The sequence below is a fragment of the Fukomys damarensis genome, unplaced genomic scaffold (assembly GCF_012274545.1).
Source record: "Fukomys damarensis isolate Sample0158 unplaced genomic scaffold, DMR_v1.0_HiC HiC_scaffold_34, whole genome shotgun sequence".
Classification (NCBI taxonomy): Eukaryota; Metazoa; Chordata; class Mammalia; order Rodentia; family Bathyergidae; genus Fukomys; species Fukomys damarensis.
In genome coordinates, this window is record NW_022900946.1 from 20,365,549 (window position 1) to 20,379,034 (window position 13,486).

Genomic DNA, 13,486 nt, shown 5'->3' on the forward strand with positions numbered 1-13,486 from the left:
ATGTCTGCTCATTGGATCAACGCGAGGTCGGCGCGGGAGCTTTGTGGCCCGCAGGAAAGTGGATCTGGACCTATCTTTCCCAGCTCACGTTCATTGGGTGTGGAACAGTAGGGTCTGATAGAAGCAACTCTTGGAGGTTTCTTTTCTTTTCTTTTAAAGGTACTGGGGGGCCGGGGATTTAGCTCAGTGGTTCTGGTACCTGCCTCGCAAGCACAATGACCCGAGTTCGATCCCCGGTACCAAAAATAAATAAATAAATAAATAAATAAATAAATAAATAAATAAATAAAGATACTAGGGAATAAACCCAGGGGTTTTTCGCTGAGCTACATCCCAAACTTTGGGGGTTTTGTTTTTGTTTGTTTGTTTTGTTTTGTTTTGTTTTGTTTTGAGGCAGGGTCTCACTATGTAGTTGAGACTGACCTGGAACGCACTATATAGCTCAGGCTGGTCTCGAACTCACAGCGATCCTCCTGCCTCAGCCTCCCTAGTGCTGGGATTACCGGTGTGCGCCACCATGTCCAGCCTATATTTGTTATTTTTGAGGCAGGATCTGTCTAAATCACCAAATTGCCCAGGCTGGACTTGAATTTCTGATCCTCCTGCCTCAGCTTCCGAGTGCCGAGATTACAGGCGTGTGCGACCACGCCTGGCCTAACTGCAGGTTTTTGAGACAGGGTCTTGCTGTGTTTAAGGCTGGCTTTGAATTCACTATGTAGTAGCCCAGTCTGCCGTCAAACTCACAGCAATCCTCCTGCCTCAACCTCCCGAGTGCTGGGATTCCAGGCGTGCGCCACCACGCCCAGCTCAATTGCAGGTTTCTTACATCACTAACAACAGAAAAATCACATGCTCTTTAATTTGTACCTTAGGAAGTACGCACTAAAACGCAGGCTTGTCCTTATGTTGCGGAGTTGAAAACCGAGGCTCCAAATTGAGTGAGTTCCCGAGGTCTCAAAGCTGATTAGTAAGTGGCGGCAGCAGTGTCGCCAGCCGAGGAGCTCGCAACCCAGCGCGCGACAGGTGTAGCAGCCGCGGTCGCGAGCGCCCCCACTCTCCGGACCAAGCCGGGATGCGCGCACCCGTGCGGACGGGGCCGGGGTCTCTGACAGGTGTAGCAGCCGCGGTCGCGAGCGCCCCCACTCTCCGGACCAAGCCGGGATGCGCGCACCCGTGCGGACGGGGCCGGGGTCTCTGCCCCTCCCCAGGGGAGGTGGAACAGTGACGTCAGCTCCCCTTTAAGACCCCCCTCTCCACCACTCTCCCCTCACTCGGCCAGCGAATCTCTTTGGTTCCTACTTCAGGTGAGTCTTCAGCAAGGGTGCGTGTTGGGGTCCGGAGAGACCTTCCTAGGGCCAGGTGCAGAGATCGCGGCGGCGTGGTTGGAGGCACCGTGGAGAGCCGGAGCGGCTCCTGCGAGCAGCCATCGGTCTATGCAGGGGCTAAACTGAACCTCGGAGGTGATCGGGCCCTTGGGCAGCTCTTGAAGCCTTAAACGCCCCTCCCTCTTCCCAGGACAAAGGCTCCAAAACTTTGTGCCCCTCCTCCACCTGCTTCGCCTCTCTGGGGCGGGGCTCCCCTCCCGGCTCCCCTGCGGAAGCCGACCCCTCGACCAGTCCGAGGCAGAAGGGACCGAGCTGACTGCAGTGGCCGACCTCGGGGTACGGAAAGGGAAGGAGGCGGGGGCAGGGTCGCCTGGGATCAGACTGGGATCTGCCCGGAGGTCCTGAACTCGGCCACCTAGGAGGAACTGCAAGTGGGAAAGGGGTTGAAACTTGCCCTCCGGGGAAGGATCTACAATTAGGTCCAGGCCCTGCCTGCAGAACTTTGTGTCATGGGGAGCCACAGCAGGCTTTGAGCAGGGTGGGCTTTGGGCCTTGAGGGACAGGTGCAGACAGAGTGGTGGTAGAGGACTGGACAGATCCTGGGTTTTAGTTTCTCTTAGGGGAGTTGTGTCCTGAGAGGACCCTAGCATGGCCTTTGATCTAAAACAAGAAAATGGCCCCCGAGCTTGAGGACATGCTTGCTCCGTGGCACCCAGGGGAATGTTGAAGAGTGGACCGAGGCAGTCGGTGGGTGTCCTTGGAAAAGGTATTTCTTCTGGATGAGAGCTTTTGTTGTCCCTCTCCCCAACCTCTCTTGCCCTAAGGGTCAGGCTGGCTACCCACGCGACCACTGAAGGGCGTCAAGGAAGAGGCGGTTTAGGGAGGGTGGTGGAGGGCCAGACTCAGATATGACCAGGATGGTAGCCTGATATGAACAGTTTGATTCAAGGGATTTGGACCTTTGGGGGTGGGAAAAAGTATTTGGGGGGGCAGTGCTGTTTGTTGAACTCAGGGCTTAGAACATGTTAGGCAAGTGTTCCTCAACCACTAAGCTACATCGTCAGCCCTGAGAATGAGAAATTTTGAGCCTGAAACATGCTAAAGCCAGACCATGTGGAATGCAGTCTTTCCATCCTCTTTTTGCTACTTTGTTGCATGATAAAATGTACTCTTCCTAGTTCATGGAAAGGCCATGGATGTGCATTGGTTTTATTCTCTTGCTTGTCATTTGTACCCCAAACAGCCAGGATTATCAGTTTATTCGCTGTCCTAAGCCTGAGACTACCACATAACTAAGGAAGCATTGTTTACTTTGCATATGAGAAAATGAGGCTCAAGGAGTATAGGCTGGCCCTATTACAGGACATAATGACCAACTCTTTTTTTTTTGGTACCAGGGATCGAGCTTGGGACCTTGCACTTGCCAGGCAGGCAGCGGCACCACTGAACTAAATCCCCAGCCCTGGAGTACATGCTATTGGTGGCCTGTGTGGGGTCACACAAGTCTGAGGTCTATGCCAAGCAACTCTTTAACATTTATCTGCTTCTGTCCTCCCACACAATACAGCTCCATCAACTTTGCCATGGCATCTGCTGGTCTGCAAATACTGGGGATCATCCTTACATTGCTGGGCTGGATGAAAGCCCTGGTGTCCTGTACTCTGCCCATGTGGAAGGTGACCGCTTTCATTGGCAACAGCATCGTGGTGGCCCAGGTGGTATGGGAAGGGCTGTGGATGTCCTGCGTGGTGCAGAGCACTGGCCAGATGCAGTGCAAGGTGTACGACTCTCTGCTGGCCCTGCCCCAGGACCTGCAGGCTGCAAGAGCCCTCTGCGTCATCGCCCTGCTTGTGGCCCTGCTGGGTTTGCTGGTCTACCTTGCTGGGGCCAAGTGCACCACCTGTGTGGAGGACAAGGATTCTAAGGCCCGCCTGGTACTCACCTCTGGGATCATCTTTGTCATCTCGGGGGTCCTGACTCTGATCCCGGTTTGCTGGACAGCCCATACCATCATCCAGGACTTCTACAACCCCCTGGTGGCCGAGGCCCAAAAGCGGGAACTGGGAGCCTCCCTTTACCTGGGCTGGGCTGCCTCAGGCCTTTTGCTACTGGGTGGGGGGCTACTGTGCTACACCTGTCCCTCTGGAGGGTCTCGAGGCTCCAGCCATTACATGGCCCGCTACTCAGCATCTGCCCCACATTCTCCCTCTCGGGGGCCCTCTGAGTACCCCACCAAGAATTACGTCTGATACAGGTGGGGGCTGAGGGCTCCATTAGTACTGGCCCTGAGGTGGAGCCATCAAGAGATGGTGACACCTGACAGCTTTGGGATTGCTGCTTACCTTGCTTTGCTTTGGGCTGTTTTTATTGGGGGAGGGTTAAATCTATTTGACAGGAACCAAGATAACCAACCCAGCCTCCCGCCTGGTCTCTGACATTGACACTTCTCATCTTTGAATAATGGAGCCAAAGAAGTGATCCTCTGAATTTCTGGATATTTTTTCATTCTAAGTATAACCATCTTGGAACCCAAGATGGAGCTATGGAACTTGCAAAGGCTGCAGCTGCTGGGGAATGAAAGTCCCTAAAGTTGGGGTCAGCCAGACCCGTTCCTGGAAGGGCTGATGATTGAGTTACCAAGAACTGCCCACCCTCTCCTCTAACCTCCGACTCCTGTACCCAGCCGCCATGGACCCTCAAGTCAGGTCCCAGCTGTGCTGTAGACCCCCATGAGTACCTCCAACCCTGCACACTTATTTCCATGCTCTGCTCACACAATAAAGCATGTTTTGTTAATATGTCTTTGGTTTTGCTGAGGGCTGAGTGCCCAGCCTGGCTAAAGGAGGATGTGTGTTCAAGTCCATCATGGTCACTTGTCCTTGGTCCCTCCTCGCTCAGACCCCGTGGCCAAGTGAGTTTGCCCTGGGGTAGGACCTAAGCCAGGCATGGGCCTGGGTGCTCAGGGGTCTTGAGCACAAAACAGAAGCCCAGCTGGCCAACATGGTGTGCACCTGTGATCCCAGTACTCCAGAGATAGAATCAAGAGGATCACGAGTTACAGCCAGCCAGGGCTGCACAGTGAGTTCAAGGACAGCTTGAAGTATATAGTGAGACCCTGCCTCAAACAAAACAAAACTCAAACAGTGGAAGCCTGATTACAAGCTCTCTTTATTGTCATTGCAGGGGTAGGGCATGTGGGCTGCCTGCTCCCAGAGAACCTGGCCCCAGGTGTCTTAGTCTCGTAAGAATTTTCTTGTTCATACCAGGGATTGAAATCAGGACCTTACACTTGCCAGGCCGGCACAGCGTCCGCTGAGCTCCATCCCTGGCCCCAGGTGTGTTAGATGCAGGTATTGGCTGGGCCAGAATGGACCAGCTCCAGGACAAGTCTGGCTCCTTATTTTGGAGACAAGGAGCCGCTATCCTTTCAGTGGATCCCAGGTTCCTAAGGCAGGGGAAAGCTCATGTCCTGGACAGCAGAAGAGAGTCATTACAGAGGACACAGGCACGGACAAGGGTACCCAACAGCTTTGGCCCTGGTTCAGTGAGGTGGGGACTACTGAGGGTTGGCCTAGCCAGGCCAGCTGAGACTGACCCTGAGCCAGGTTATCAGCTTTACAAGAATGGATTTCGGGGGTGGGGGGGACAAAGGTAGAACTGAAGCTCAAATGCTGGCTCCCCAAGAAATCTACTTTATACATAGTCCCTCTTGTCCAGCCCAGATACACCAGAGCGGGAGGGAATGGAGTAGCCCAGCCTGGGGCCACGAGGCCGCTCCATCTGGGGTGGGGGACATGTGCAGCAGAGGAGCCCCCCACCCAGCATGAGTAGTGCAGCTGCCGCCCAGCCCAGGTAGAGGGAGGCCCCCAGCTCCCGCTTGAGGGCCTCAGCCACCAGCGGGTTATAGAAGTCCTGGATGATGCCGTGGGCTGTCCAGCAGACAGGGATGAGCACCAGGATGCCTGAGAGGAGGAGGAGGACCCCTGCAGTAAGCACAATGCGGGCCTTGGCACCCTCGTCCTCCACACACGTGGTGCACTGGGCGCCCGTGATGGCCACCAGTAGGCCAAGTAGGGCCAGCAGGAGGGCTACGATACACAGGGCACGGGCCGCCTGCAGGTCCTGGGGCAGGGCCAGCAGAGAGTCGTACACCTTGCACTGCATCTGGCCAGTGCTCTGCACCACGCAGGACATCCACAGCCCTTCCCATACCACCTGGGCCACCACGATGCTGTTGCCAATGAAAGCGGTCACCTTCCACAGAGGCAGCGCACAGGACACCAGGGTCCCCAGCCAGCCCAGCACGGCCAGGGTCATGCCCAGGAGTTCAAGGCCAGTTGAAGCCATCTGCCCTTCTGGTCCGTCTTCTCAGCCTCAGACAGCAGGGTTGACTCTGCAGGGGTTCGGATGTGTTTGGGGGGGTCCTCGATGCCCAGGAGGAAGGGAACCCTTTGTCTTCCGCCCAGAACAGTCTTCACAAGTGTGGGCCTCTCACAGGTTGGTGCCTGCTGCTCACTCACCACAGTCCTGTTCCTTGGTCCTGCTCAGCTGAGTGGCTTGTATCTGATGAGTGGCTGTCACCCTTTGGACACCCCGCAGTCACATCTGGGCCCAGCTCAAAAAGGCTCCTTCAGACCTGAGGAGAGCGCTGTTCCCTCCCAGCTGGCGCACTGGAGAGCGGTGAACCTTCTGTGGTGTCACCTGGGGCCTCTGCAGGCTCCAGCTACAGGCGGGGTTTTAAGGCCCCAGCGAGGGAGGAGCAGAGCAAGCAGTAGGAGGCCAGGATTGGACCACAGCAAGTCGTGGGGGGGAATGGGGAGGTCAGTGGTGCATGGTACTGAAGGCAGGTGGGACCGGGAGGACAAACATCATTGCAGAACCCAGAGACAAAGGAATGGGAAGACGGAGGACAAGGCGGAGGGTAACTGGCTGGGGATAGGGTGGGCCAAGGGTACAGCCTGGGACTGACCCTTCCCCGGCCTTGGCCATCCCTCTGCCCCATTTCATGATGCAAATGTGCCCTGTCCTCCACGGTATCCAGCCAGCCACCCCCCAACACTTTCTGGAATCTGATCCTTCTCCTGCCTCAGCCCAGTGGCCCAGGTGGCTCCCAGGGGAAGGGCCCCGCCCGCACAGTTCCCCAGGCAACAGGTGCCTGGGCCCAACTCAGGTGGCATCGCCGTGGCAACGGCCTAGAAAACTACCCCTCCCACACTTCTACCTCAGCTCCGGCGTGCCCCCTACCCCTGCTGCCGAAACTGGAGGGCTAAGCAGAATTACTGAAGGTCTCTAGAGGCCTGCAGATAAAGAGACTACTGTTGAGGTGGAGGGGTGCACAGGGGGATGGAGAAGAAAGGGAGATGGTGGGGCTTTGAAGGGACCCCAGGGCAGGAATGAGCCCAGAACCTGACTGTCTGCCACGGTGCAGAAGTAGCCAGTCGGGCCCTCCAGGCCAAAACCACAGAAGTGGGCAGGGAGGGAGGCCTAGAGCACCCAGGCGTCTGGAGGGTGCCTTCCAACACAGAAAAGAGCCCCTCAGAACTGTGACTCACTTTGTGGAAGGCACCCTGGGACCCACACGGATCATGCAAGGTCAAGCTCCTTAATCCTCTTGGGTCAAAGACCCACCTGAGAAACCTTAAGGGACCCACGTTCTCTGTGGGAACAAATCCCACAACACACGGGGAGCCGCTCATTCTGGGAGCTTCACAAACTCCCCAACCCCTCCTAAGAACTCCTAAAGACACTGAGGAAAATCTCTCCCACTCACACACTTCCGAAGGGGGTGCATGAGGATTCTGGAAGCCACAGCGGCCCTCATCAGGACAGCCTCTCACCTCTACATCTCCTCTAAGGAAGGGAGAGCTGGGGGTGAACCTAGAGTGGACCCTGGCACCAGAAGCCCCAGTGGGGACAGAGCTGGGAGTGCCCCCTCAGCTTGGGGGGTAGGTACATTTTGGGACTTTATTATAAAGGGTTCTAATTTAAAGTATTGTTCAGATTTGAGGCAGGTGAGATGGTACAAACCTATAATCTCAGCACTCTGGGAAGCTGAGGCAGGAGGATTGCACGTTTGACCCCAGCCTGGGAAATTATTATTTATTGATTGAGACAAGGGCTCACTATGTAGCCCAGGCTGGTCTTGAACTTGAAGTGATCCTCCTGCCTCAGCCTCCAAGTACTGGGATTACAGGTGTGCACCACCATGCCCAGCCAAATATCCCCAACCTGGGATATTTATTGACTAAGTAAGGCCAAGGCCCTGTTTCAAAAAGTAAACATATAAAGCTGGGTATATTCAAGGACAGCCTGGGCTACAGAGTGAGTCCAAGACCAGCCTGAACTACACAGTGAGACCCTTTCTCAAACAAACAAACAAACAAACAGGGCCAGGGATTTAGCCCCCAGGTGGTTGTGCCACCTGCCTTGCAAGCACAAAGACCCGAGTTTCATCCCTGGTACCAAAAAAACAAATAACAAATTAAACAAACAAACACACACAAGCACATAGACATATACAGATAAAAAAGGGGCTGGCTACGTAGCTCAGTTACAAAGGTCCTGGCTTCGATCCCTACTATTCAAAATAAAAACAAGTTGTTTGGGCTTAGAAGCAGAAGTGTAAGCATCACTTTTGGGTAAAGGTTTTAGTATTTTGGGGAAGAGATGCTTATGTTTTCATCAGATTGGCAAAGGGGTCTATGACCCCACAAAGCTTTACAACCTTCCCTGAATGAAAAAGCACCACTCAGCTGGTCTCCAAAATGGGGTGGATTCGGGTATACCCCACCACCCTGCCCAGCCTCGCCACAGGGAGAGGCTCCTCCCTGTGGACAGCCGGTCTGGTGGCCCCACTGAGGCCAGAGGAGGTGGAGGCACCTTCTCTACAGTGGCAGGGTATGGATGGGGGTTGGCAGTAGTGGCCAGTTCAACCCTCTGTGGTGTCCAAATCAGTGTCCCTATGGTGTAGACTTCATAGGGGTGGAGGCAAGGGGATGACTGTAAGGAAGAGCAAACAGAAACTAGCCTGTCAGGGGGCTCTCTCTTGCCTTCCAGGGGCTGCCAGGAATCCAGCCACACAGGTTTGGGCAGGTGTCAGTTGGCAGCAAAAGCCTTGGTCTCCGAAGGGCCCCCCACCCACTTCCTGGGGCCCCAGCAAAGGGGCAGGGCCTTTTCTCTTCCCAGGGCCCAGCAGAAACCCCCCCCACACTTGCCTTGGGTCCTGGGGGCCCAACACACCCCAGTTGACCCGGGACAGTCCCAGTTTTGAACAGTGAGACAGTTGGTCAGCTTGTAGTCAGGTCCTGCCTCGATGCTCCCCAGCTCCCTGAACATGGTAAAGGAGTGGGGAGGCTGCACACACTCCAACTATTCCCTGCTGAAGCAAAGGAGCGCCCACTCTGCCAAGGACCAGCCAGCCACAAGGGAGACGGGGACTCGGAGGACATGGGCCACTCCTTGTGAGAAATCTCTACTGGACTTGCTCTCCTATGGCACATGCATCTCCCACACTTTCTCTTTTTTCCTGGTAGGGTGGGGAGGGATGTATATTGATGATTAAATGCAGGGCCTTTCCATAGAACTACATTTCCCATCCCTTTCGTAAAAATTTGAGACAGGGTCTCCCTAAGTCACTAAATTGCAATCCTCCTGTCTCAGCCTCCCAGAGTGCTAGAATTATGACTTGTGCCACACCAGGCTTCTTCCTCTCAGAAAAAACAAAGCACCAATCACTAAGGCCTGGGGGAGAACAAAAGTGAGAAAATACCTCAAGGTGGATGGCTCTAGACTCTCTCCTAGGTTCTGCTGATTCACCTGGACTAGGATCTTGGCTATCAAAGGGTTAAAGCTAAGACCTAATTGGGACTGGAATGCCATTGACACCGAGAGGTGCGGTCACCCTCTCAAAGGCACTTTAACACTTCCCTGACAATCTCCACACCCCATCCCACAAGCAGCGTAAGAGATGGGGGAGGGGAACTTTCCCCAAAATACTACCCTAAGAGGAAAGGGAGGCTGGGGCTGCTGGGCCTTACCGTAGTCCACACTGTAAAGGCCAAAATGACTTTGTTCCCTCTGGCAGAACAGAGGGCTGGGAGGCTCAAGTTAAGAGGTATAGAAGGACCGGGGATTTAGCTCAGTGGCTTCATGCCTGCTTCACAAGTGCAAGGTCCCGAGTTAGATCACTGGTACAACAAAAAAGGTGTGGGAGTTACTTCACTCCATTTAGAGGGGAAAGGTGTGGGCCAGTGACTGGGGAGGAGAGCTACTGTACGAGGCATGGGGTACACAGCCGGATCCCCGAGAGAGGCAGCACTCACTACCCCGGAGGAGCCCAAGGGCCCAGTTTCACAGGGGAAGCTGGTCCCCGGGAACCCCGCCTGCCACAGGTTTGGACAAGATCTAAAGGACTTATACTTCCCAGGAGCTCATGACCCCATCACAGCTGCAGTAAAGGGCTTGGCCAAGTACACATGAAGAGGTCCAGTCTGCTCAAATCCAGACCTTGACTTCCAAAGGGCTCCCTACCTGGTTTCTCAGGTGTCAGGGTGCTATTCCCAGCAGGCAGCAAGCCTGACCTCCTCCCCTGCTCAGCCTCCCCGAATCACCCTGGAGCTACCATCCGGAGGGGGTTGGACATCAGGACCTGATTACCCTCCACCCTCTCCTTCACTGTCCTCCTGTCTGGGTACCTGTGCCCTTTACCCTTAAGGCTGCAGGCTGGATTTCCACCCCAGGGCCTTTCTGGGCAAGTCACAAAGTGCCCACCCACAGGTGTCTCTGGGCCTACTACCTACCTCCAGGGCTGTCCCATGTACTTTCTAGAGGACACATCCACACTCTGGGGGTCACTATTTTGTCAAGAGCATAAAAGAAGTTTCACTTGTAAACCATAAGACACTACCTGGGTAACAATTAACTTTATTATCGGCTGTGATCATCAGCTTTCAACCAGCAGCACTTGTAGCTCCCAGATTCTGAGGGTGGGGCTCCCTGGTTAGTGCTATCTTTAAGAGGACACGTTCATTGTCTACTCCTCTTCACTTGTTAGCAGACTGCAGCTGTGCAGTTTAAAGGAGGGTGGGGACGCAGGTAGGAATTTAACCAGAAATCAGAAAAGGGAAAAAGACAATCCTTTTATCTTCTTTCGGGGCCAGTAAGCTATATTAAAGTCTGATGTTTATCAGCTCCTGCGTAAGAGTACCAGGGTCACCTAATACCGCAGGTCAATAAGGGACAGAACCGAGAATACTGTAAGTTCTGGGAAGACCGGAAAGGAGTTGAGTCAGCACCACAGGGTAGAGGACACTGCTTATATGGATCAGATGATGGCCCCATAAATGACAAGTGGAACCTGGGGATCTTTACAAATGCCATTAAGTGAAGGATCTCAAGATGAGATCAATTTGGATTGACAGGATCCACAACTAAGGACAGATATCCTTGTGAAATACGGGGAACAATAGAACTCTTAACCTGCTAGATGTCGGATACAGAGTTGACGTTCCTCAAAATGGAAGAATGAATTCTAAAGAACAACAGTGGTTAAGAGTAGGAAAAATGTGAGAGTTCCTGGGGAGGGGACCTGAAAGTAGGTTGCCATGGACCCTACTTCTCAGAGCAAGTTTTTTTTTTTGTAAAGGGGATTGAACCCAGCACCTTGCGCTTTCAAGGCAGGCATGGTGCCACGGAGCTAAACCCGGAGCCCTCGGAGTTAAGTTTTACAGAGCAAAATCATGAGGTGGGCACTACGTGAATCAAAACTCTGACTAACCAATAAGATTGTAAGTTTAGCCACTTAGGTAATATTGACCAATGGGGGAGCAGGTCACACAGCATGTGTATATGGAAAGAACAGAGACCTTTTTAGGAAGGGATGGATCAAGAGGTCCTGGTCACTCACATGGGCACTAGACTTTATTGGACCAGGCATAGTCTTTAATTTATTGCTTATCCCTCAGGGAGGCATATAGGCCTGGCCATTTTGTCTTTATCTTGAAGCCTGGCCTTCAACAGATGTGCCTCTAGTCAGCTGTAATGTTTTCTCATCTTCTGCACCGATTCCCTCAAGGGCCTGTCCCTGTCTGACTGCCTATATTTCTTTATTTGAAGCAAAATCTTTATTAGTATATTTTGGATAAGGGTAACATTCACAATGCCTCTATTTCTACCTAACTTAGCTGTCTATAATACTTGTAAGAGAAAAATGGGCAGGTATGGTGGTATATGCCTAGAACCCAGCCACTCAGGAGGCAGGGGCAGGAGGACGGCGAGTTTGAGGCAGCCTGGGCAACTTAGTGAAACCCTGTCTCATAATAAAAAATAAAGGGCTGCGGTATAGCTGAGTGGCAGAGTGCTTGCCTAAGAAGAGAAAAATAGAATTGTGAGACAGACACAGTGGAAAAGCATGGGAAGAAGACAGAGATTGTGGAGTGTTGTGGCCACAAGCAGAGAGAGAGAGAGACCTGGGGCAGTGAGAAGCTGAGAGAGGCAAGGAAGGATCCTTCCCAAGTGCTGCAGAGGGATCAATGCCCTACCAATCCCTTCATTTCGGATTTCTGGCCTCCAGAACTGTGAAAACAAATTTCTGTTATCTTCAGCCACTCAGTTTGTGACTTACAGCAGTCACAGGACACTAATATATACCCTTTCTTGCTGGTGGGTGCTGGACTCTCAGAGGTCCTCCAAGGTTGGGGTTGGCTTCCTGATACTCCTGAGCTACTGCAGAAAAGCCCAGGGAGATGGGCCGTCAGCCTGGTTACCTGAGCTGGGCCACCTGTGGAACAAAGGAATTTATTGAGCTGTATTTGCTGCACAGAAACCTCCAGGGTGGGGGTGGGAGGGCAGCAAGCCCGGGGACAGAACTAAGTTTCGGCTCAGGACTCAGCCTGGGGCTCTCCTGTCTCTGAGAATGACTTCACAGCCCTTGCGTGTGACCCTCCACCCCAGTATCGACTGTCCATCACCCATATGGCCAGCAGCCCCACTCGATCTACTTCAGTTGAAATTTTCTCTTTAAAACTTGGAAAGGAGGCCGGGTGTGGCGGTGCACTCCTGTAATCCCAGCACTCAGGAGGCTGAGGCAGGAGGATCACTGTGAGTTCCAGATCAGCCTGGGCTACATAGTAAGTTCCAGGGCAGTCTCACTACATAGTGAGACCCTGTCTCAAAACAAGCAAACAAACAAACCAAACAAACAAACCAAAGACTTGGAAAGGAGGGGCTGAGGTGTAGCTCAGTGGGGAAACACTTGGCTAGCATGAAAGAGGACCCACGTTTGATTTGCAGCCCTACAAAAAAAACAAAAAAATAACAGACTTGGGGAGGATCAAAGCCTTAGCCATGACAGACAGACCCTTTACAAGGGAAAATGTGACATTCTGGACATTAGTTAAAAGCATTTTTGGGCCGGGGATTTAACTCAGTGGTTCTGGCACCCAGTGCACCCCCCAAAAGTAAAAGTATTTTATTTATATTTTGGTTTTTGAGACAGGGTCTCACTATGTAGTCGAGACTGACCTGGAACTCACTATGTAGCCCAGGCTGGTCTCAAACTCATGGCGATCCTCCTGCCTCCGCCTCCTGAGTGCTGGGATTACAGGTGAGCACCAGCACTCCCGCCTAGTGAAAGCATTTTAAACGTTTGTTTTCTCCCGTTTCCTCCTGCATGTGCTGCTGAGACAGCCTGGTGCCCTGACATCAATCAGTTATCAAGACGGGGATGAGTTACATTCTCAAATAACCTAGCAAGAGGCCGCAAGGAGGGCGACGAGGGATAAAGTCTTTAGTGGGGGGGGGACGGGGGACGGGGAACTGGAAATTGAACTCAGTACTCCCACTGGGCTTCACCTCCAGCCCTTTTGTTCTGAGACGAGGTCTTGTTATGTTAGTCACTAATTTGTTTAGGGTGATCTCGAATTGGAGATCCTTCTGCCTCAGCCTCTCTGGGTGCTAGATTTACAGGTGATTACCCACACCCTAGCTGAAAGCCCCTAATCTTGAATCTAGTGTAATACTGACCCCCACTCCATGTTCTCTCGGTTTCTGGCCCCTTTGCCTACCTCTGATCTGCCCAGGTCCCAGCACAGGAGCTACTCACCGGGGCACAGCCCCAGCAGCCAGCGGCCTCGGGGCGCCGGAGGTCAGCAGGGAGGGATCAG

General features: G+C 53.2%; 2 protein-coding genes across 2 annotated transcripts; one reads left to right on the forward strand and one right to left on the reverse strand.

The window, feature by feature from the left end:
- The first annotated feature begins 2,798 nt into the window (after positions 1-2,798).
- Positions 2,799-3,607, forward strand: Cldn6 (claudin 6). Its single transcript, XM_010603586.2, has one exon. It carries the CDS (start codon positions 2,840-2,842, stop codon positions 3,572-3,574), a length of 735 nt encoding a protein of 244 aa, XP_010601888.2. The 5' UTR covers positions 2,799-2,839; the 3' UTR covers positions 3,575-3,607.
- Positions 3,608-4,525: 918 nt separating this feature from the next.
- On the reverse strand, positions 4,526-7,390 carry Cldn9 (claudin 9). Its single transcript, XM_010603585.2, has one exon. It carries the CDS (start codon positions 5,670-5,672, stop codon positions 5,019-5,021), a length of 654 nt encoding a protein of 217 aa, XP_010601887.1. The 5' UTR covers positions 5,673-7,390; the 3' UTR covers positions 4,526-5,018.
- Between the last annotated feature and the right edge of the window lie 6,096 nt (positions 7,391-13,486).

Bases quoted from the DNA above. Each gene is read 5' to 3' on its own strand.
- Cldn9 (XM_010603585.2), bottom strand. From the start codon at position 5,672: ATGGCTTCAACTGGCCTTGAACTCCTGGGCATGACCCTGGCCGTGCTG.
- Cldn6 (XM_010603586.2), top strand. From the start codon at position 2,840: ATGCCAAGCAACTCTTTAACATTTATCTGCTTCTGTCCTCCCACACAA.